The 22,833-nt window shown below is 37.3% G+C and overlaps 1 protein-coding gene and 1 long non-coding RNA gene across 5 annotated transcripts in view; one reads left to right on the top strand and one right to left on the bottom strand.

The window, feature by feature from the left end:
* LOC134586612 (uncharacterized) overlaps positions 1 to 22,833 on the bottom strand; it is an 880,984-nt gene that overhangs the window by 542,327 nt on the left and 315,824 nt on the right. The window lies entirely within an intron of this gene.
* STAG1 (STAG1 cohesin complex component) overlaps positions 1 to 22,833 on the top strand; it is a 127,322-nt gene that overhangs the window by 68,334 nt on the left and 36,155 nt on the right. For 3 of the 4 annotated variants that reach the window (XM_063442237.1, XM_063442236.1, XM_063442235.1), the window contains 10 exons: positions 8,770 to 8,873; positions 9,368 to 9,494; positions 10,179 to 10,337; positions 11,676 to 11,772; positions 12,126 to 12,202; positions 12,839 to 13,043; positions 18,817 to 18,968; positions 21,405 to 21,478; positions 22,134 to 22,257; positions 22,715 to 22,813. In XM_063442237.1, coding sequence (XP_063298307.1) covers positions 8,845 to 8,873; positions 9,368 to 9,494; positions 10,179 to 10,337; positions 11,676 to 11,772; positions 12,126 to 12,202; positions 12,839 to 13,043; positions 18,817 to 18,968; positions 21,405 to 21,478; positions 22,134 to 22,257; positions 22,715 to 22,813 — 1,143 coding nt within the window. In that variant the 5' untranslated portion in view covers positions 8,770 to 8,844. Of the gene's footprint in view, positions 1 to 2,131; positions 2,253 to 8,769; positions 8,874 to 9,367; positions 9,495 to 10,178; positions 10,338 to 11,675; positions 11,773 to 12,125; positions 12,203 to 12,838; positions 13,044 to 18,816; positions 18,969 to 21,404; positions 21,479 to 22,133; positions 22,258 to 22,714; positions 22,814 to 22,833 lie in introns of all 4 variants that reach the window. The other variant, XM_063442238.1, reaches the window with a different exon arrangement.

The raw sequence follows: 22,833 nt of genomic DNA, 5'->3' as shown, positions 1-22,833 counted from the left end.
TTTAAATATGTTCTTCGAGCAAATGTGTTGTTGTACAGTCTAATTGTAAAATTGTAATTTCTAGTTTATGTAAGTCACCTGAGAGTCTTGGTGATATTATTGGAAGAGATTCAAGTCTGCTAACAGAGCACTATTGACTCGTGTGGATTGTATTCAGCTGTTTTTAGGTTATAAAAATAGAAAATGTTTCCGTTTGCCAGGCTACAGTAGGAAATTATATAATGCAGTAAAGAAAACTGCAGGTCCGAAAACCGCACGTTTAAAAATAAATAAAATAAAATAAAATGGTGATTATAAAATTTACATGTTCATTTTAACAGGTATTACTAGAACACCATAGTGTCATTATAGTGCTGGTGTGCCTGTTTAGGTCCCCTGCTCTCTGGACTGAAAACCTGTTTTTACTCGCCATTTCTCTCACACTGTTTCCGCAGTGGCTGGTCTTGCCTTCATGGCTGAGATCATCAATCTTAATGATTGCAGCCAATAAAATGCTTTCTCATAGCAAAGCATTTGGAGGCTATTGCTTCTGTGCTGCAAATGACTGTGCTGCGCCAATCAGCATCTCCTCATATAGATGCATTGAATCAATGCATCTTTATGGCGAACATTCAGCATCTCCATGCAGAACGTGGAGACGCTAAACAAAGGTACTTCGCGCTATACAGCACTGACACAGGAAGCACTTCTAGTGGCCATCTCTATGGCAGTCACTAGAGGTGTCACTGAGCTGCAATGTAAATGCTGCCTTTTCTCAATGGCAGTGCATTTCGCTACAAGATAGGTGTGTGTGTGTGTGTGTGTGTGTATATATATATATATATATATATATATAATATGTTATCACTTGCTCTGTAAATTGAACTTTAATCACATACAGGATGTGCAGGGTCTAGCAAGCTATTACAGGACCACTATAGGCACCCAGACCACTTCAGCCCAATGAAGTGGTCTGGGTGCCAGGTCTATCTAGGGTTAACCCTACCTGCTGTAAACATATCAGTTTCAGAGAAACTGCTATGTTTACACTAGGGTTAATCCAGCCTCTAGTGGCTGTCTCATTGACAGCCGCTAGAGGCGCTTCCGCGATTTTCACAGTGAGAAGATGCCAGCGTCCATAGGAAAGCATTGAGAATGCTTTCCTATGGACTGAATGCGCGCGGCTCTTGCCGCGCATGCGCATTCAGCTGATGACGTCGGAAGGAGGAGTAGAGTCCCCAGCGCTAAGTAGAGGCCGGCGCTGGAGAAAGGTGAGATTTTAACCCCTTCCTCCCCCTTCAGCCCGGCGGGAGGGGGGGGGGGCTATTAATACTATAGTGTCAGGAAAACAAGTTTGTTTACTGGCACTATAGTGTTCCTTTAACATAGCAGGGGTTAAGAAAATCTAAATTAAAAAGAACTTGCAATAAAGGATAAACTTTAGATGCCACTTTACAGTGTTTAGGAAGACTGTGCAAGTCACATGCAGAGAGGTGTGACTAGGGTTCATAAACAAAATTATTTAACTCATAAATGGCAGACAATTGAGCATCGAGGTTGCAGGGACATGTTCTAAACACCAAAACTGCTTCATTATGCTAAAGTTGTTTTGGTGACTATAGTGTCCCTTTAATTCATATTTTATGTAACTCCTTTTAAATGTATTAAATAGCTTTTTAAAGGAATACTCCAAGCAGCAGAGCCAACTACAGTGTGCTGTAGTAGGTAAGGTGATAGAAGTGCTCTGGTTCCACCCAATTTAAATAGTGAATGCTGTGACAACTTACCTGACATCGGCCAGGTGCCAGTTAACACATCCGTGAGTGGTAGAAGCAATCTGCAGTTAGCCAAGTTGGTTACAGGGCTCAGATTAGCCGACACTCTCAGCCAGTAAAATAGCCCATCACTGCAGGGTTTAGCTCAGAAGACCTGGCCCCTGCGGTACTTCCTGCTGTATGTGTAGGCAATGTCTGGCACCCACCGGACTCAGGGAGTGAGCTGCAATGATTATGGTGCTTGGAGATTCTTGTTAACGTTTTACATTTTTGAGTAAGAAACAGTTGGCTTTCATATTAAACATATATATGTTTTAATGTTTATCGAATACCCAAAATCAAACAAAACAGATGTTTATTGTAATCCTCCACACCAGGCCTTTGAATAATGCTCCTGTTGAATTTCTGCCCCTCTCTCTGATCTAACACTCTAATTGTACTGCTGACTGATGTGCATTCGTCAAGAGAGAAAGTGTGATGTTCTTTCACTTCCACCTGGTAAAAGCATCAAGTGTAGACAAGCTCTTTACTGACTTTAAAAGACAAGTAAAGCATTGTTATGGCATATATTATAGAATTCTTTTACATTTAAATTAATTTACTTTCTATATTGTGGCATAATAAAGTATTGTTGTTCAGCCTTTTACTCTCCAATTTCAAATCCATGCCCACTTATAATACTTTGACTTTACATACATTTAGTCACTTGTGTGTATTGGAGGGTTTCAACAAACTTAGGCCAATAAACAAGAGTCATATTTTCTTTCTCACAATTTGGTAACTAGATCAGAAATAGTCTGCAAATGTTTACATTAAAATAAATCTTCCCTGCCATTTCCGTGCAGTTAGAGCCAAATTAGCAGCATGTCTATTTGACGTTCTAAACTTCACATGTTCATTTGTGCAGTCTGTGTTTCAGTGAATGGAGTGTAATGGTCCACCAACTGAAATGTGTATATTTATTTAAGGATATTAATTTAATATCTCTACCAGGGATTTCAGCAATGTTTGTCCATCTGTCCGAAAACTGATCTTTTGCAGAGGTATGCAAAACTCAATTCAAGGTGAGTTACAGTTGGTGTTCTGTGACAGTCATGTGAATCACTATCTCACATCCGTCATCTCATGTTGTATGAGAGTTTATAGTTTACATTTTTCCATATAAAACAAGTGGTCAAAGTTTGCCCTTGACCATGCTTCCCTTTAATTCTATGGGCATAGCCAGTGACGCAAAAAGTGCCACTAACCTTCCCTCCCCACCCCTTTTTTAATAAAAAAATAAAAAATAAAAAAAATGTATACCTCTCGCATAGGATGCCAGAGTTGGGAGGTGTGCCTGAGTTCTCATTTAGGTTATGAGAAATGGTTATTAATTCCTTCTCAGGTTATGTTTCTTAACAGGATTTTAGATTATGCTTGTTAACAACACTGGTGGGATCAAAAAAGTGCTAAAATTTAAAAGGTCACTCTAAACCAGGGATTGAGATTATTAACTTTGGCTTGAAACCTGTAAAGGAGTTTGTGTATAGAGTTTGCTTTAATGTTGTGAAATCAGTTGGGCAATATGAAATGATAAATATAATAAGTGTCTCCAAGTCCTCTTTGGGTCCACTGGCCAAGTTGTCTTCTCCCACCTTAGATTTGTACTTATACCCGATACACTTGCACAAGCAAAGATCCATGCTTCAAGGCACACACCCATTATATAAATTATCCCCTCCCACCCCTAAATCTAGTATAATACCTCTTTTATTCCAGTCTGCTGCTGGCGGCTCTGCCCCTCATCTGCCTGCTTGGCTGACATTATCAGAAGTTATGATCTGAGCCAATCCCATTGCTTTCTCACAGCATTGGATTGGCTGAGTGTCAAGGCAGATCAGGGGCAGAGCCAGCACAAGTCAAACACAACCCTTACTAATCAGCATCTCTTCATAGAGAGGCATTGAATCATTGCATGTTTATGAGGAAAATCCAGTGTCTCCATGCAGAGGGTGAAGACCCTAATTGGCAGTTTCCCAGCAAGCTTCTCTAGAAGCCATCTGAGGAGTGGTCAGTGGAGGTATCCCTTGGCTGTAATGTGGTCAGTGGAGGTATAGGCTGTATTGTAAACACTGCATTTTCTCTGGAAAAAGTGTTTGCTGCAAAAAGCCTGAAGGGAATGATTATACTCACCAGAACAAATACAATAAGCTGTAGTTATTCTGGTGACTATGGTGTCCCTTTAATATTAAGTGGCCTGACTTTTTTTTCCCTCTTTCATAAGTGTTGCATTCAAGAGAAATTGTCAGTTTTCTAAAACCAGCTAATATGGATTCCTGCCATGTGTTGTTGCTTGTTTTTTTTTTCTTTTTTGCTTTAGTTCAGTTGGAGGGTATGTATTGATATCCCCATTTGTTACACATGCGTTTCACAATGTGCTATAAACAAAATCTAATTGAGGATTATTTGGCCAGTGGTGTGCATGCGCAGTTTTTTTGCAAGGCTTCTCAGTGAGAAGTGTCTGACTGGACAACTTCCTGCACAGTCTGAAAAGTCTTTGCTGGACAAAACTGTAGCTGCAGATACTATTCATCTAATAAAAGCTAACTTTTTCATTACCCCTAAAAAAAAAAGTACATCAAAGTATTGCATGGAGATTCCGAATAGTTTGTGGACTTCTCCCTGAAGTTTGGTTGAGAACACACTTGCTGTGAAAAATGCATACAGGTGTATGAATAATACACAAACCTGCAAAGCCAAAGTAAAATGATTGTTGGATGGGTTAGAACAAGTTTAAAAAATAACAGTAGCAAATGTTATCCTTGTTTCTCTAGTTGCTTTACATTCATAAAAGGTGCCTATATACTCTTTGGTCATGAAACTGGTATTGGGTTGCTGTAACTCAATGTAAATACTGGTGTACTAATGAAATGTAACATAGTGTTCTGTATGAATGGTTTGCTGACGAACATTCTAGTGACCCAAATAAAGGGGACACTGCCATGGGTGCCCAAAATGTAAGATTCTCAAATCGTTTAGTACAAGATCATGGCTTTTGCAATTCTAAAGGCTGGCAAAGCATCATAGGAGTTGCATTTCTACAACATGTGCAAGCTACCATATGAGCACTGCCATTTTTGTTGTTGAAGAAAGAACTTTGCATTCAGTATAGTTCCTCTTGAACTTGGATTGATGTTTGGATAGACATTTCACTTTATTACTGTAGAGTACACCAGGAATACAGAGATAAAATTGGGACAGTTTCATTATAATATATACATATACATCTATAAAATATACTACTATGGATGCGAGAGACGTTTCATATTTTTCCATTTTTTCTTTTAAATGCATTTTTGTATGAGTGGCAATATGAATCTGTGCTTGGAATCATTAATTCATTGACACGTTAATTTCTTCAAGTTTCACAATCTCAGCCAACTTGGGGTTTCTATGGGCATTCATCTGTACTTGGCACAGCCCATTCATTTGTCGGTACTGACAGGCTCTCCAGTCCCTGCAGAAAAAACTTCCTCACACAATGCACTGTCTTCCACATTCTGTTACACAGTTGGGATGCTTTTTTGCTTTTATGATGTTTTGCTTGCACCATATGTAAAGCTTGGAATTTAGTCTCACTATTTTTGGCTGCCTAACTACAATTTATTTTCTCTCTCTGTGTGCAAACATTTAAACCATCCTGCAGCATTTTATTTATAAGAAGGGAAGCTTTTAAATAAATTATTTTTTGCTGCTAATTCAATTCTTTCCATTTATGGCATGGTGCCGTGTGTGCAATAGTGGGCAAAATACTTTTGTCCCTTGGACATTTTTTAATCTGTTTATTTCAGCTTTGAGAGATTTGAGCACATGTGGATTTTTTTTTTTTTTTTTTTTGTAGTGTCAAAATTATAAATTTTGGTAGCTTTTTTAAAAAAAGGTCTCCCTATGCATTCGATGTTACTTTGGAACAAAGAGTATAGTGATCTAGTACTGCAGTTTATGCTCCTTAAATTTGGTTTCCCTACTGGCACTGCATTTGATTGCTGGACTAACATTTTCTCGAGTACTGTCCTTAAGAGATGAAACAGGTGTTTTAGCTGCCCTGTTCAGTGGATAACAAGGTCCCACTGCCCAGGTAACTCAACAATCACTGTTCTAAACTAGTCACAAACTCTGTGCATACTACACAAGTTTCTGCACTCGGAGTTGAAGTCAGGGTTTATTTTCTTTAATAAAGTAAGCCTAAATTATATCTATGATACATAGCCACCTAGTGGCAGTAACAGAGGCAGTATCTCGATTAACTGCTTCATTGTAGTGTAATCGAGGTCATTCATAAAATGTAGGTATTTGCTTTTACTCTCCACACACCTTATGGGGTGAGAGGTGGAGAGACTTGGAGTAATTCTTCTTCCCATTAAGCCCCTGGATTTGTTTTTCCTGCGGCAGGCAGGCACTATGTTGCCGTCTTATTACTAAAGAGGCACAAAATACATTTCAACCCACAATCCTAAATTTACGAATGCATTTTTAAGGTTTATATTTTTTTTATCTTTCTTAGTTTTTGATTTTGTGTATAATGCAACAAGACATGTCAACACATTAATTCAGGTCAATACATCAATGTATAACACTGCATATTAACAACAGTAGTATTTTCAGATCCTATGCAATTTTCTAAACAACACACATTTCGGCAAAAACATACGGTTTTGTTTTTAAGGTTTATATTCTATCATAATGTAACTCTACAAGAAAACTGATAAAGACATTATACTTTTGGTTTGTACTTCTTGTTAAATCAAATGTACCCTGGTCTGCAGAGTAGGTAATTAAAGTTTTAACCCCTTAAGGACACATGACATGTGTGACATGTCATAATTCCCTTTTATTCCAGAAGTTTGGTCCTTAAGGGGTTAAAGGAACAGAAAGCTGTATTCCTATCACTATAGTGTCCATCTGCCCCAGAGCTCCCCGCGGCTCAAAGGGTTAAAACCTTTAAAACCATACCTGGTTACAGCGCCATGGTCCCTTTTGCTCTGGCTCTGTCTCCACCTCCTCTGACATCAGCTTGAGGGGGAGCCTAATGTGCATATGTGTGAAATTTTGCACTCTATTAGGCTTTCCAATCGGGATTTTGAAGATGCTGGACGTCCTCATGCAAAGTGTGAGGCTGTCCACCGTCCTTTCATGAAGTTAAACTAGACCCCTGCAATGTAAACATTGCAGTTTCTCTAAAACGGCAATGTTTTCAGCTGCAAGGTTAAGGGCACCGGGACACTGCACTCAGACCACTTCAATGAGTTGAAGTGGTCTGGGTGCCTACAGTATCCCTTTAACTTACTAGTCAGTAAAACTTTATTGAAATAATTTTTAAAGGTAAATACTCATTCTTGCTGGGGTTTTATGAGCTTTTACATCTGCAAGCAGGTGAAGATTTCAAATTTAGAAAAACTTTTGAGATTTGTTTAAACATTCAGAATAGATTTTCTTATATACCATAATATTTGCAAACGGTAGACCATTAAATCATTGCAAGGTGAACTATCTGCACTTTAACAGGTTAATCAACTATATTTGAGAAAACAACTAAATTAAGGCTGTTCATTGTGTGTACTAAGAATGTGCAGAATAACAATGGTATCAAGGTATTTTTCTGATTTTTTTTATTTATTTATTTTTATTTTATTTATTTTTATTTTATTTTTTAAACATGTTTGCTGTGCATGTTATCTCTGCAGACCTATAGCAAATTTTTCCAATGAACCTTAAATGGAAAGTATAGTCACCAAAACCACTCTCGCTTAATGGAGCAGTTTTGATGTAAAAATTCATGCCCTTGCAGTCGCAGCTCATTTTCTGCCATTTAGAAGTTAAATCACTTTGTTTATGCAACCCTAGCCACACCTCCCTGCGTGTGACTCTCATAGGCTTCCTAAACACTTCCTTTAACCCCTTAAGGACACACGACATGTGTGACATGTCATGATTCCCTTTTATTCCAGAAGTTTGGTCCTTAAGGGGTTAAAGGAAGATCTAATTTTTTATTTTTTATTTTTTACTTTTATTGCACAGTCTGTTTAATTTGAAATGTCTTATCTCACAAAAGTGATTTAACTCCTAAATTGAGCAGTGAGACTGTAAGGGGATGATCTATACACCTAAACTGCTTCATTAGAGGAACACTATAGGGTCAGGAACACAAACATGTATTCCTGACCCTACAGTGCAAAACCCACGATTTAGGTGGCTTGCGCCCTCCCCCCACCCCCTTAAGTTATTAAAACTCACATTATTTCAATCAATGCATCTCTATGAGGAAAATTCAGCGTCCCCATGCAGAGAATGGAGACGCTGAATGGCACTGCTGCCTACTATGCAGCACTGAGCCAGGAAGCACCTCCAGTGGTCATCTGGGCTCCAGGGCCAATGTAAACACTGCATTTTTAATGAAAATGCAGTGTTTGCATGAAAATGCCTGCATACAATGATTATACTCACCAGAACAACTACATTAAGCTGTGGTTGTTCTGGTGACTATAGTGTCCCTTTAAGCTTAAGTTGTTTTAAAACCTATACCCTATAGTGTCCTTTTTAAGTGTATCTATAACAAAACAAATAGTAGATTGAATTTAAAAAAAACAGTGTCACAAACTATTTAAAAGGATTTTGGGCCCTTAAAACAACTTTATATCAGTTAAGGTGTACTGGGGTCTGTAGTCTTAGTGGTGTTTTTAAATTGTGCCTTTGGTTCCAGTGATATGCTGAGAACGACTGGACACACATTGTGCCGAAAAGGTAGATCCCTAGATGTTTTAAAACTACAGCTTCCATGATGCTTTGTCATTCTAAAGGCATGCAAAGCATCATAGGAGTTGTAGTTCTACATCTGGGCATCTACCTTTTGGCCACCCCTGGACTAAAGTAATACTGATCTTAGGCTTGGTTTTTATTTATTTCAAACCAAGACATTCAGAACTGCATTTGTGAGCATATTATGTGGATTTTTTTTAATTTTCTTTAAACTTTCCAGGTAACTCATTGTGTCACCTGTGATTGCTAATCCTACTTCTGGCGAGCATTGGTAAAACCAGTGACGAGTACAAAAATGATCACCTCGGAGCTTTCAGTTTTGCAGTAAGTACAGAAGATTACCTTTCATATATGCAAGGATACAGAACTGTGTTTACCATATTCCTTGTGATGTATACATTCCAGCGAAGGTCCTGTCAATGTTTACTTTTCCTGGTGTACAAATAAGTTAAATCTTCATTTACTTGGTTTTATTTGGTATATAGCATATTAGCACTTGGAACCCTAGATTAAGAACTCATTATTGAATGACACTATTCTACTATGCATTTCCTTTGCATTCATTATAAGTAATTCTAAATTGACAAATGTTCCATTTTTTTTTCCTTCCATATCTATCAAAATATTGGTCCTGTTAATTTAGGATTTCAACTGTAGACTACGTCAATACTTTGTCAATCATTTTATTTTCACTTTGCATCAAAGGAGACAGTGTACAAAAGTTGGGAAAAATATAAACAAAATAAAATCCATGTAAAGTTCTTAAAATAATCTATATAATTATAATTTTATAATATATAATTTTACTTTTTATTTAGGGATTCTACAAATGAAAGCTCAGCTGTACACACGGACATGACAGCAGTTACAGAAATGAGCACAGAACTTGTAGAAGATATTGAGGTTAAAGGAAAGCGAAAGAGAGGCCGCCCTGGAAGACCGCCGGTATGTAACAAATCCACTCTCTTCCCCCCCCCACCCCCTAAAACAAAAATCATTTTTATTTTGGTTTGTTTGTTTTTTGTTTTCTTTCTTCTCCCACAGTTTCCATACACCCAGTATGCAGTGCAACACTGGACATGCTAAGTGGATGACCATTGTGTATTGTCCTTTCTCTTTAGCTTTCATTTCCTGACCCGTGGAATTGAGATGACATTGTTAATTTGTGTGATTGGGTTACAATGAGCATACCTCCCCCCCCCCCGTCAGTTTTTTTTTTTATTTTTTTTGTTTGTTTTTTTTCCGAGATATCTTAATTTGATGGGAACTCCTGGGGAAGGACAGAGTTAAGAGCTGGATAGCTTCTACCTAGTCTACTTTAGGTATCACCTAGGGGATACACATTTTATCCTAAAGTTCAGTTCTTGCAGCCCAGATTTAGCGATTTGTTTGAACTTGTTTTGACTTCTGAGGCTGCGCTGTTAGTACTACTATTTAATATCCTTTGTGAACCCAAAAGCTTTGACATTTAACGTGAACTTCTAACAAAACCCATCACGTTCTTTGCAGTGTATATATTTTCTTGTTTTAGATAAGCCCTAATTACCTTTTTTTGATGCATTTGTATTTTAAGTGTTTTAGTATATTTCAGTAGGACTATAGAATTCTAAAATCTATTTTGTTTTTCAGTCTGCCATCAAGAAACCAAGGAAAACTCCTGGTGAACGGAGTCGTGGCGAACCAGGTGTTAGAGGTCGTGGGAGAGCTAATGGACATCCTCAGCAAAATGGAGAGGGAGATCCCGTAACCCTGTTTGAAGTTGTAAAGATAGGAAAGAGTGCCATGCAGGTTACAAAAATGCATCAATATGTTTTAAATATTAAGAATTATCTTAAAAGGAGACTCTAGACTGGGAGGGCCACCATATATATTTTTTAAAAACTAACTCAGGCAAGCTGAAGCAACAGACTGCCCCCTACCTGAACATGAAGGGACTCCACTAACCAAGAACCTCTAATTCTTACCAATCTTCTGATCTGTAACTCGTCATATTAATGGCAGTGCTCAATAAGTTAATAGCAGCTTTGTTGTTTTATGTACTTGGCTGTAGACAGCACTCTCTTCAACTACTCTCTTCTGACCATTAGCACCAAGCCACAGCTTGGGCTCTGAGAGCTAGTAAGGGAATGTCTAGGCTTTCTAAATGCAAGACTTGGACAGCAAAGGAAGGAGGAGAAAATCCTCTGAAATCAGAGGTAGAATGGAAGCATTGCTGTATAGGGGCAGTTACCTATTTGCACCATGACCTATGGAATGACTCTGGTTTTATTGAAATAAAGGTATAAGACTAAAAGCATTCAGCAAGTGGTTAATAGGTTGCAAAATATAGTCATAAAAACCTTGGAATAAAAAAAACTTCCGATCCAGAGGGCAACCGTGTATGGTCAGCAGCACGAGGTTAACCTCAAAAGATATAGAAACAATGCAGTAACAAGCAATATTAAGTTTATACAGGTTACATTTGTAATTGAAAGCAGACTGCTAAATATTGGCAGTATTTAAGCAAATAAACAGTAATTAAGTGTTTGAACAAAAGTCTGGTATTGAAGATATAAAGTACAATCATAGGATGGGGCATTGTAAAAAAAGTTTGTTCTCTGTGCTGGGGTGCTTTCATTTATATTCAATTACAGACTCTATTCAAAAGTATAAAGCTGTTTGGATTTGAATGGATAGATTTATTGCTACCTTACTTGCAAGCAAAATAAAGTTATTTTGTTTCTTCGACATGTTCTATGCTTTATGTATTATTTTTAATAGTTCTTTTAAGTTTGTCCCTTTCAGGCATTCTGAAATGGACTTTATTTATTTTAAAAAAAATTGTTCAGTTCTTAATATAAACTTTGCTTTCACTATAATCTATTATGCCTTTTTATGGGAGAATCAAAAGTTTTAGGAGTTTGTGTTTCTCCTTTTTTTTTTTTTCTAAATAATTAAGCAGTGTTTAAAAAAAAAAAAAAATATATATATATATATATATATATATGTTTAGTAATGCAGCCAACATCCAACTTATATTTGAACTGTATTGATATGCACATAACCTGTCAATAACAAGTTAAAATCTTTTTTTGGACCGCATTAATTTAGGCATTGTTTTTTTTTTTTGTTTTGTTTTTTTTACAGTCTGTAGTTGATGACTGGATTGAATCATATAAACAAGACCGAGACATTGCCCTTTTGGACCTGATAAACTTCTTCATCCAGTGTTCAGGGTGTAAAGGTACGCTACACTTTTACATGGTTTAGATTTACTTTCTTCCAGCTTCTGGGAGTAGACCCAAAGATGGTTCTTACTAGTGATTTAAAACTCTATTCCTGTTTGTGATCTAAATAAATCAACTTAAAGTAAACCAATTTGTTATTTTGTAAAAAATATATGCATGCATTTGTTTGGAAGGACAGTGTGAATATATAAAAATCCTTATTAGATGCCATATAGCACCTATCAATTAAATTGTTCTAAAACCGATACCTTATTTCAGTATAGATGTATTTTTGTTGGATCTAACACACTCTGTTGGGAGTAAGTATGCGGATATATATATATATATATTTAAATCTTTTTGTGTACAGGTACAGTAAGAATTGAAATGTTCCGAAACATGCAAAATGCAGAAATCATTAGAAAAATGACAGAAGAGTTTGATGAGGTATGTCGCATGATTCTTAATTACAGTGAGTTTATCAAGCTATCCGCAGTCAGACTCTGGACCCCTTTATCAAAAGAAGGTTTATGTACAATGTGATGAAGGCAAAATATAGTTCTGGAAAACTTTTTTGCTTTTTCTGTGCAAACTCTGCAGTGGACTAGTTTATGTAGCAGTGACTGCTGAGACCTGCTGTTTTCTTAGACAGCCATACAAAGCACATTAAATGTACTTTGCTTCCTTTTGCAGCACATCATTTCATAATTTTAACATAAGCTGCAAAAAGAATACTTTTGTTCTCTTTTAAATGCTGCTTTAGACGTAATATTTGGTCCATTATAAATAATTGGTGAACTTAAAACATTTACTTAAAAGGTTACTTATTCTTAAAAACATTTGACTTTTCAGAGGTAAAAAAATGTCGAGAGGACTGCATTTTTATTTAATCCAGAATCAACATCATCTTGGGGGGGAAAAGGGGAAATCTAATTTTTTGCCGACAATACCTTAAAATGCACACTTAATTTTCAATGGCTGCTTTTTTTTGGTCCAGTCTCTTGAATTCGATACGTAAAAAATGTGATGTGTAAGTACATGGCTAGGTGTAACCAGGCTTTTCCTGATTTATATTCTTTCCAGGATAGCGGAGATTATCCTCTGACAATGCCTGGCCCTCACTGGAAGAAATTTCGCTGCAACTTCTGTGAGTTCATTGGTGTGCTAATCCGGCAGTGTCAGTACAGCATTATCTATGATGAGTACATGATGGATACAGTCATTTCACTGCTGACAGGTCTATCTGACTCCCAGGTCAGAGCGTTCAGACACACAAGCACACTGGCTGGTAAGAGTTACTTTATTGTATTGTCCTCTCTTACACCAAACAGAGTGCTCTGATTTTGTGCTAAGGTTTTCTAATGTTACGTATTATGGTGTCTTGCAAATTATCATCCTCATTTCCTACAATTCTCGGTTTGTCAATAAACTCCTGTTTAGATTAAATTCATTGAATTGAAATTTGTATTCACAAACCTCAATCTATAGAGAATTGTGGACAGAACTGCAGAAATCCTCGAACTTTGCTATTGTACATCTCTGCCTTTTGAGCCTGAAGTTTGGATTTACATTAACTACAATATAGTATTTAGCAAATGACGACCAATGTCTTACATGGGAAGGAATGTGACATTGCAATTAAATACAGCAGCTATAATGATGTCACCAAAGTAAAGCAACACTAAAAATGTATTGAGAAGAGAGGCCAGGCCAAGTAGGTTGTTGGCGTGTTGTGTTCCTCCACATTTGCTAACAATCTGCTTTGATTGGGATTTTACACAAACCAGTGCTTCTTTAATACTTCTCCTGTGTGTTTTACAAACACTGAGTTTGTTTGCATTGTCCAGAGGGCCATCTTCCAGTCAAATGTTCCATGGTTAATTATTTTTTGACCTGTGCAATAAAATGATTTAGTGCTTCTGGCCTTGTTGCTTAACATTTTTAGTGCACATAGTGTGTGACAGAGCATGTTTGGCTGTGGACTAGCCACATATTTCCATTCTGTCATTATTGACCACATACTTCACTGACTGTACTGATGCACACATTGTCACGTTTAACTTTTTGTTTTCCTACTGGCAACCCTGTTAACTTCCATGGATATATTTATTAATACTTGACACACTTCAATAACCAAATGCATTCTGCTTCTCCTGTTATATTGATATTCGTGACAAAAATTTGAGACTTCCTCACGTGACCCAGTGCACCTAATAATGAATGGATTGTTTAGTTTAAAACAATCAGATGGCAGATCCTCCATATCTACTCTGCATGTAATTGTAGTTGTGTTAACTAGAAAACCAAAAAGAAACACAAATGATTATTGAAATCAAATTTTGAAGAATATTGACAGTGCTCGTTTGTAACCGTATTTAATGTGCAGTAAACTAATGTATGTTTACTTAGTTCTGCACACTTGCCCCCTTTAACACGGCCTTTCAAGGACATTTGCATCTGTTTATAATTTATTCCTTGGAGGAATTCCTGTCTAGTGGCTCAGAGCTGTAATGCTGCCAAGAGGAGCTCTTCATCCATTACTGGAGAATAAGGCTGGGTGTATATTCTTGCATCACCCACAGCACATTGGGTGATGGAATCAAAAGCTTTTTTTTCTCTATACTCCCTTTGCTTATTAGCTGCAGATCAGTCTTAAGCCTTACATTGGGGTAACTCATGGGGTAATGGAATAGAGGAGACTGTTAAGAAGGTCCCTCTTGGCCGGTGGGTGGTTAAAGGAACCCCATATCTTATTTTTCACCGTCCCCAAAAAAAGTTAAGGCCGAAACCTTTTCATGAGTGGTTTCTCTTCAAAATTTATGAGGTGTACATTTTTGTGAAAAGACAAAGGGAGATCTAGGTATGACTTAAGGAGATCTAGGGGTTCGTTTTTCACATTTCTATTTCAATTGGTTTGGGGAATTCAAAGTGTTTACTTAAATTTGCTAAAACTTCAGTTATCATTGCCCGGTATCTCAGAAGGTTTTGAATAGCTTGGTAGTTTCTTTAAGAGTACATTAAATCTTCCATGTGTTATCAATAAATGCAAATATTTTTGGTTTTTTGACTTCTGAAAACTTATTCATATAACATTCTATCTCCTCAAATGATAACATGATTTAGGGTGAATTAATTGCCATTAAAAACTGAAAAATGTTAATAGGAATGCAATGTGATTTAAATAATACTCTCAACAGGTGTGAGGGTATTCAATGTTGAAATTGTGCCAGGGGTGGGAGGGAGTAGTCTTACAGAAATGTCCATCTAATGAAAAGCCAAAGTAATTTCTGGTCATTAGGTACTTTTTTTTTTTTTAAACTTTTCTTTTCTTGATCATATCGGAGTGCGTCTTACTTGACCTATGCAATATAAATGTGTACAGTCCTGCTCTTTTATTGTGTGTTAGTTCTTGAAGGCATTATGGATTTCTGTTCTACACACTGTATCCTACATGTTGACTACTTATTCCACTTTTTAGATTTGACCTTAATGTTTTTTAATGGACGGGTTTTATTGCAGGTAGTTTTTAACTTGAAATCGATTTGTCCACGCTGAGCTAGTGCTTTACAATGTAACTTCTCTATTGTGATACAGTTATTCAGGATATAATACAGTTATCAATTTCTTTAGGTTGCTGCCCCACACTGGTAAACTTTATAATTTGTACTGTATTTCCTTCTGTAGTTCATTTAGCGAGCAGTTGAAATAGTATATTCTCTGTGTAAGGTCCACAATTATAGTTTATGTAGCGTTAACATATTCCGCAACGCTTTACAATATTAAAGTGGGATTTTTGAAAAAAAATAAGTATTTTTTTTAATTATTTTTTATTGAGATGGCATACAATAAATGAATGACATAACCAGCACACATCTTCATAACAATAAGAATTACATTGATCAGCAACAACATTAAAACCACTGACAGGTGAAGTGAATAATATTGATTATATAATTACAACAAAAATGGGCAAGTGAAAAGATCTGATTGACTTTGATAGTGTCAAATAGTGATGGCTAGACTACTGTTTCAGAGCATCTCCAAAACAGCAAGTCTTGGGGGTTTTCTTGCATGCAGTATTTAGTACATACCCAAAGTAGTGCAAGACGGATTCATGGGCATTCAATGCTCATTGGTGCACATTGGTAGTGAAGGCTAGCCCATCTGGTCCAATCACACACAAAAAAAAAACTTAATGCTAGCCATGATAGAAGGTGTCAGAACACACAGCGCACCTCCGTATGCATGTGAGGTCAGCGTGCCCACGAAACGATACGGTCTACCATTTAAAGCTCCTTCAATGGGGACGTGAGTGTCAGAACTGTGTTCCCGAATAGCTGTGACCTCTTTCAGCAAGGTAATACTCCCTGCAAGAAATGTTCAGAAATCATGTCAAAGAGCTCAAGGTGTTGCCTTGGCCTCCAAATTCCCTAGATATCTGATTGAGCATCTGTGAGATGTGCTGGAACAACAAATCCCATCCAAGGAGACCCCACCTCTCAAAGGACCTGCTGCTAATGTTTTGGTGCTAGTTACCACAGGACACATTCAGAGGTCTTGTGCAGTCTATGCCTTGACACATGAGAGCTGTTTGGCAGCACGGGTGTACCTACAAGATATTAGGCAGGTGGTTTTAATGTTGTGGCAGATCAGTGTATACATCATAGATGTTCTCAGACACGCAAATAGCCCTTTTCAATAATTTTGTTTTCCTGGCACTGTTGCTTCCCTTTAAAGGAACATTATAGTGTCAAATACTAACGTGTATTCCTGACCATATAGTTTTTAAATTACAGTTTAGGTATCAGGCCACCTTTTGGTGTCTATAGCCTGTCCCTGCATGCTTTTCAATGTAAACAGCAGTGTTTGCATTCCTGCCTAGTGACCCCTCTAGTGGCAGTCACTCAGACGGCCTCTAAAGTGCTTCCTATCTCAATGCTGCAGTGTGCAGCACTTACATTCAGCGGCTACATTACCTATAGAGATGCTTTAATTCAGTGCATCTCTATGAGGAGGTGCTGATTGGCGCAGGGTTTTGCAGCGCATGCACAATAGCTTACCTATGCTTTTCATAGGAAAGTATTAGGAAGCTATTGTGCATGCACTGCAAAACTTGAGATAATCAAGCTTGATTATCTCTGCCCTAGAGGCAGAACCAAGAGTGGCGAGACTGGCACAGAGTGGGGAAAAAGGGAGTAAAATCACCATTCCCATGCAATTGGAGGGGGGCTAGTCACCTAAACACGTACATTTAAATTAAGTCTATGTCCACCCAACCTTTGTTAGTGCTAGAGTGGATCGGCTTTCCTTGGGTTCCAATTGCATCCGGCTGGGGGAGAGTGGAGGCTGGAGAAAGTTGTTGCACAACGCTTAGTAATGCCGAAGAAGAAGGAGCCATTGAGCGACGCTTGGTAATATTCTGGCCACTGCATCAGCAATTGCCGCGCGAGCATGACGGGTAGGTTCCAAAGATTGAATATTTTGATGCACACCAATTTAATTAGGGTAGAATTGGGAGCAATATCCAAAACACTAAAGGATTCAAAAACCTGAAACCTCGGTTTACAAATGAAAATCCATTAAATAAAGCCTCCGTTTACAATTTGTTTTGCAATACATTCCCTAGGATGCATTGCGCCTGGGAGGCTTATAGCGCCGCCCCCATGCATACTGGAGTCTGTGGGTAGCACGTGGCTTAGAGTGTGGAGCGACTTTTGCATTGAGTTTTGGAACTTTTTTTGTGCATTTCTCAAGTGGTGGAAAGGTAGGGAGCTGAGCTTGGTCGTTTGCGTGCCTTTTGTTGTGTGTTCTGCATTGTGGGTTGGTTTCCATGCCAGCTCATTTTGACTTTTTTTTTTCTGACCTCCAGAACGGATTCATTGGTTTGCAATGCATTACCATGGGAAATCGCGTTTCGGTTTACAAATGTTTCGCAATAAAACGGGAGAACGCATTAAATTCATTAAATGCATTAAAGTACCACTGTACTTAAAGGAACACTATAGTCACCTAAATTACTCTAGCTAAATAAAGCAGTTTTACTGTATAGATCATTCCCCTGCAATTTCACTGCTCAATTCACTGTCATTTAGGAGTTAAATCACTTTGTTTCTGTTTATGCAGCCCTAGCCACACCTCACCTGGCTATGATTGACAGAGCCTGCATGAAAAAAAAACTGGTTTCACTTTCAAACATATGTAATTTACCTTAAATAATTGTATCTCAATCTCTAAATTGAACTTTAATCACATACAGGAGGCTCTTGCAGGGTCTAGCAATCTATTACCATAGCAGGGGATAAGAAAATCTTAATTAAACAGAACTTGCAATAAAGAAAGCCTAAGTAGGGCTCTCTTTACAGGAAGTGTTTATGGAAGGCTATGCAAGTCACATGCAGGGAGGTGTGACTAGGGTTCATAAACAAAGGGATTTAACTCCTAAATGGCAGAGGATTGAGCAGTGAGGCTGCAGGGGCATGTTCTATACACCAAAACTGCTTCATTAAGCTAAAGTTGTTCAGGTGACTATAGTGCCCCTTTAAAGAAACTGGCCAGAAAGTAGAATGTATATGCAAGTTTTAATTAATTCCAGACACGCTACAAATGATTCTGCATGTTCCCTTTATATGATCGTTTTCTTAGAACCTTCGATTCTGTGATGGAGTACCCAGTTTCAAGAGGTTCATTACCAATAGATTTATTACTGAACTATTGATCTAGGGAAAATGCATCTGAATTTTCCATTTTCCCCAATGCCTATGTCCCCCTCCCCCCTCACTTTATGAAAGAGGAGAGTTGGTGTCTTAGCATTGTTAGTGTGTTTTTCCTTCAAGCTAAAAAAGTGTTGGCAGTAAAATCATATCCGTTTTTAAATATTCGTTTAAGAATGGAGAATTTGGTGTTCCTTAACATGTTTATTTTGGATTATTGGCACAAGTCTGCAGGATAATTGGGGATTAAAAAGAGCATCAATTGTGGCTTATGCCTTAGTCTTGCTTGTCATTGTATCTGGTATATTGAACAATGTATCATTTATTCATTAAATGGTCCTGCGTTTTTAGCAATGAAGCTAATGACTGCGTTGGTGAACGTTGCTCTGAATCTGAGTATTCACCAAGATAACACCCAGCGACAGTATGAAGCAGAGAGGAACAAGATGATTGGCAAGAGAGCCAATGAAAGACTGGAACTGCTACTACAGAAAAGGAAAGAGGTAAGACATTGCATAATATAGCGTTCTAACAACATATTGTGTCTTAAGACTTTACTGAAAAAAACTTTTGTTCTCGACAATTACCGAAAAGTTGAATATAAAGGCTGGCAGAGAATTACAAGTAGTATAGCTCATAAACAACATGACATGAGTCATCACTGATTTACACTTAACTCCCTTTAGTCGGATGCTCCTTAAATAATTTAGCCTCAGCAATATAGTGCCTTAAGGGCCATTGGTTTTGCTTTTCTTTAACCCTCTTTGGCCTATTCTCGAAAAAGTGGATTCTATACATGTATACGCACTGAAAAGCTGAAATATTCTAGAGGGCTGGGTCAATATTTAGACAAAGACTATTTGCTTTTTGAGACCATTAAATTTCATTTATTTGGTAGTGCAGTTTGTTTTTGCCGATAGAGAGATATATTTATCTATCGTCAGGCTGCCTTTTGGTTTAATATTGGAGTATCTGCTTTTAAGTGTCAGCTAGTTCTGTGGATGGAAACACCATGGGATAAAAACATGTTTAGTTCCCAGTGGATGCTTGGAGTTTGATTCATGCCCCTATTGTAGCAATATTACTATGATTGTTAACGGCTACTGTTTTAGGCTACAGTAGGTAATTCATTTACCATGGGAGATCAGAGCATTTGTGAAATCTAGACAGGTGTCTCATGGTTTTCTGTCTGTAACAGTGATGTGCAACCAACCATATGTTTAAAATGCTTGACTGACATCCACAAGCCAGTTAGCCAGTTGCAGTAAAAAAGTGTTTTGTACGTACGTGTGTACGTCACATTCTAAGAGACTGTATACAGGATGTGAGAACCAAGTCTAATACAAACTGTATAAGAAATACCTGCTGATTTTATCTTTTTACTGAACTGGTTGGTATATGCCGATCTGGACTGGCACATGCATAAATAAGTCTGCACTGCACTGGTTTTTCAGAAAATGCCATGAACCTGTTTGACCGTCTCAAGCTCCTTGAATATCCTTGTAGGAAAAATTCTTTCTCTTGGAGTTTATCCAGTAAATTGCTTATTTTATTCCCCCCATATGTACATGTGAGTTCAGATTGGTCTGAATTTTCTCATGGCATAAATGGAAGGCTGTTTTGTTGAATATTTAATAAAATAGCAGTATACGGTAAATTTTTTGTTTTTTTTGTTTTGGGGTTTTATTTGTAAATAGTATTGCATTATCTAATAGTATTGGAATATCTGCTACCTACTTGTCTCATTCAGTCTATTTCTCACTCACCATTCTAATGTAGTAAAATAACCAAAAAATGTCTAACCCCTCAGGGTGGTGGGTGCAAGTATGTATAGAGAAATGTTTTGTGTACTTTTTTTTTTTTTTTTTGTTTGTGTGGCGTGTAGGCATTGCATGCAACCTTTGGGTAAAATTGACATAGCCAACCCAGAAACGATACCAAAAAAGTGTATATATGTAAAAATTCCCTTGTATAACAAATAATGGAGTGATAAATTTAAATATAATAGTGCAAATTAAGGGAATAAGTATACCCCTTTATGTGTGGTTTACACAAATCTCAAGTGTAGATAAACCATAAAGTGTAGATGGTACCAAAATAGTGACAAAACAAAAAGCAGGGTAAGGAATACTCACATGGACCCGAGTCTAATATGTATGGCTCAGTATTTGCGCCTTAGTGCTGTTAAGGTTGAATTTTACCTCTCTTCTAGGATGGTGTTCTTCCAAATATCAAAAACAGAAAACCATAGAAAGCAATCGTGTAATATTGCCACATAAGGTTAAAAAAAAAAGCGGATAAGTGATGCAGTTTCAATTACCTAGCTCAGAGCCTATGAATCCCTGTATAACTTGGTGTCCATTATTGATGGGGTGACACTACCCAAACAGTGCAACTGGAACTTGATTACTCAGATGGGACTGTAAAGTGCTACAGCTTGTTTTTATTATAATTATTATTAAAACAAATTAAGTCCATACATCCTAAAAACAATGTATGTAAACAATATATAATCTATTGCACTTATGCATAATAGTCCTGCCAAGATGCATTTTTTTTGTGAGGCGTTCTCAGTTGGCAATGTAAGAGTTCCAGTTCTCTATTCAAAATTTATAACACACTTTGTTTCATTGTGTAAAGAGTTTAAGCGCTACTTACACACTTTGTTCCCTGCGAGGAAACTTTTATTAACCCAAAAACATTGACTGACTAGTTGATTGACCAGAGACATGGCAATGCAATCCAATTAAAAATTTAAAATGTCTTGAATTAGGTAAGATGTACTTAAAACCACAACAGGAAGCTGAAGTGTTTAGGTGCTTAACTCTTTTTAATTTTGGAAAGTGTCTGATTGGATTTTCATTTTTTTATTTTTATTTTCTTCCATCAGCACTTGTATTTCCCTCTTTCTCATATATCCATGCTACTTTTGCTTTCAGCTCCAAGAAAACCAAGATGAAATTGAGAATATGATGAATTCTATCTTCAAGGGTATCTTTGTTCACAGATACAGGCAAGTCAGCATTTTTCTATATGTTCTGTTACATGTACAAAAACCGTTGGCGTGTTGTATTTTGTTTATGGACAACTTCTGAGTGTTGTACTTTACATGTTATATTAAGTAACTGCAATGTTGTACAGACAGTACATTTGATCGATGCCTAACTGATTTTCCTTACTGTCATTGAGCTGGTACCGAAAGTTAGGAACAAGACCATTTTTAATCTGCAGGCTGTTATTTTGGTGCAAAGTAAAATCTAAATTTAAGGCAGTGTTAAAAACAAATCAAACAGTGGTATATGTTTTGCAGTTTCTAACACTTAACCCAGAATCTTCTATCACCATCCACTGTCTTCCCCTCCATTCCCAACTTTCCAAATTAAGTCCTAATCACTTTCCTAACCCCATCACAAAATCACAATCCTCTCAGGGATATGACATCAGTACTTCCCCACTGCCTGAAGATTAGGAGATCTCCATATAGCATACGGTCTGTCAAACAGATAATGCGCTGCTGAGGTCAATCAGGGTTTTAATACATGATCTCCCTTCCCAATACATGTAGCGCATGAATTGCATATCAGCAGTACTATCTCTTGTAAAATTAGGAAACTGACACACATGGTACTCACAGTCTAACCATTTATTTATAATCTATTTCTTTAAAGGGATGCCATTGCTGAGATAAGAGCAATCTGTATTGAAGAAATTGGAGTGTGGATGAAAATGTACAGCGATGCTTTCCTAAATGACAGCTACTTAAAATATGTGGGTTGGACGCTACATGATCGGGTATGTTTAGAAAATGTGACTAGATTTGCAGAGTATCTCTGCCTCCTCCAGTTTAAAATATTGAGGCTTATATTAAGTTGTTTAACCCCTTAAGGACCAAACTTCTGGAATAAAAGGGAATCATGACATGTCAGACCTGTCATGTGTCCTTAAGGGGTTAAGTATTATGTAGTATTATAAAGTATTGTGTACTTCATATTGATAATCTGGTGAAAATAAAACAAATCATTTTTTATTTTGGAGGAGTCCAAATGTTTTTTTTTGTTTTTTTTGATTACCTAAATATTTTTAATGCAATCATTTTGTGTTTTGTTTTCCGTGACCTGCTTAAATTATGTGACCATGTTTATTATTGCTTCAAATTTAAACAATTTCCGTGCCAAGTTAAAAATAATGACCTCTTTGTATAATTGTATCTGACTGAAGGCTCTGCTTCCTCATTTCTTTCCTATTTTAGCAAGGGGAGGTGAGATTGAAATGTCTGAAAGCTCTTCAGAGTCTGTACACCAACAGAGAGCTCTTCCCAAAACTGGAACTCTTCACCAACAGGTTTAAGGTATGCTGGAGAATCAGGAG

This window comes from Pelobates fuscus, chromosome 2 (assembly GCF_036172605.1).
Source record: "Pelobates fuscus isolate aPelFus1 chromosome 2, aPelFus1.pri, whole genome shotgun sequence".
Taxonomy (NCBI): domain Eukaryota; kingdom Metazoa; phylum Chordata; class Amphibia; order Anura; family Pelobatidae; genus Pelobates; species Pelobates fuscus.
Note: the sequence above shows the minus strand (reverse complement) of the source record. Positions and strands in the feature narration are given on the sequence as shown.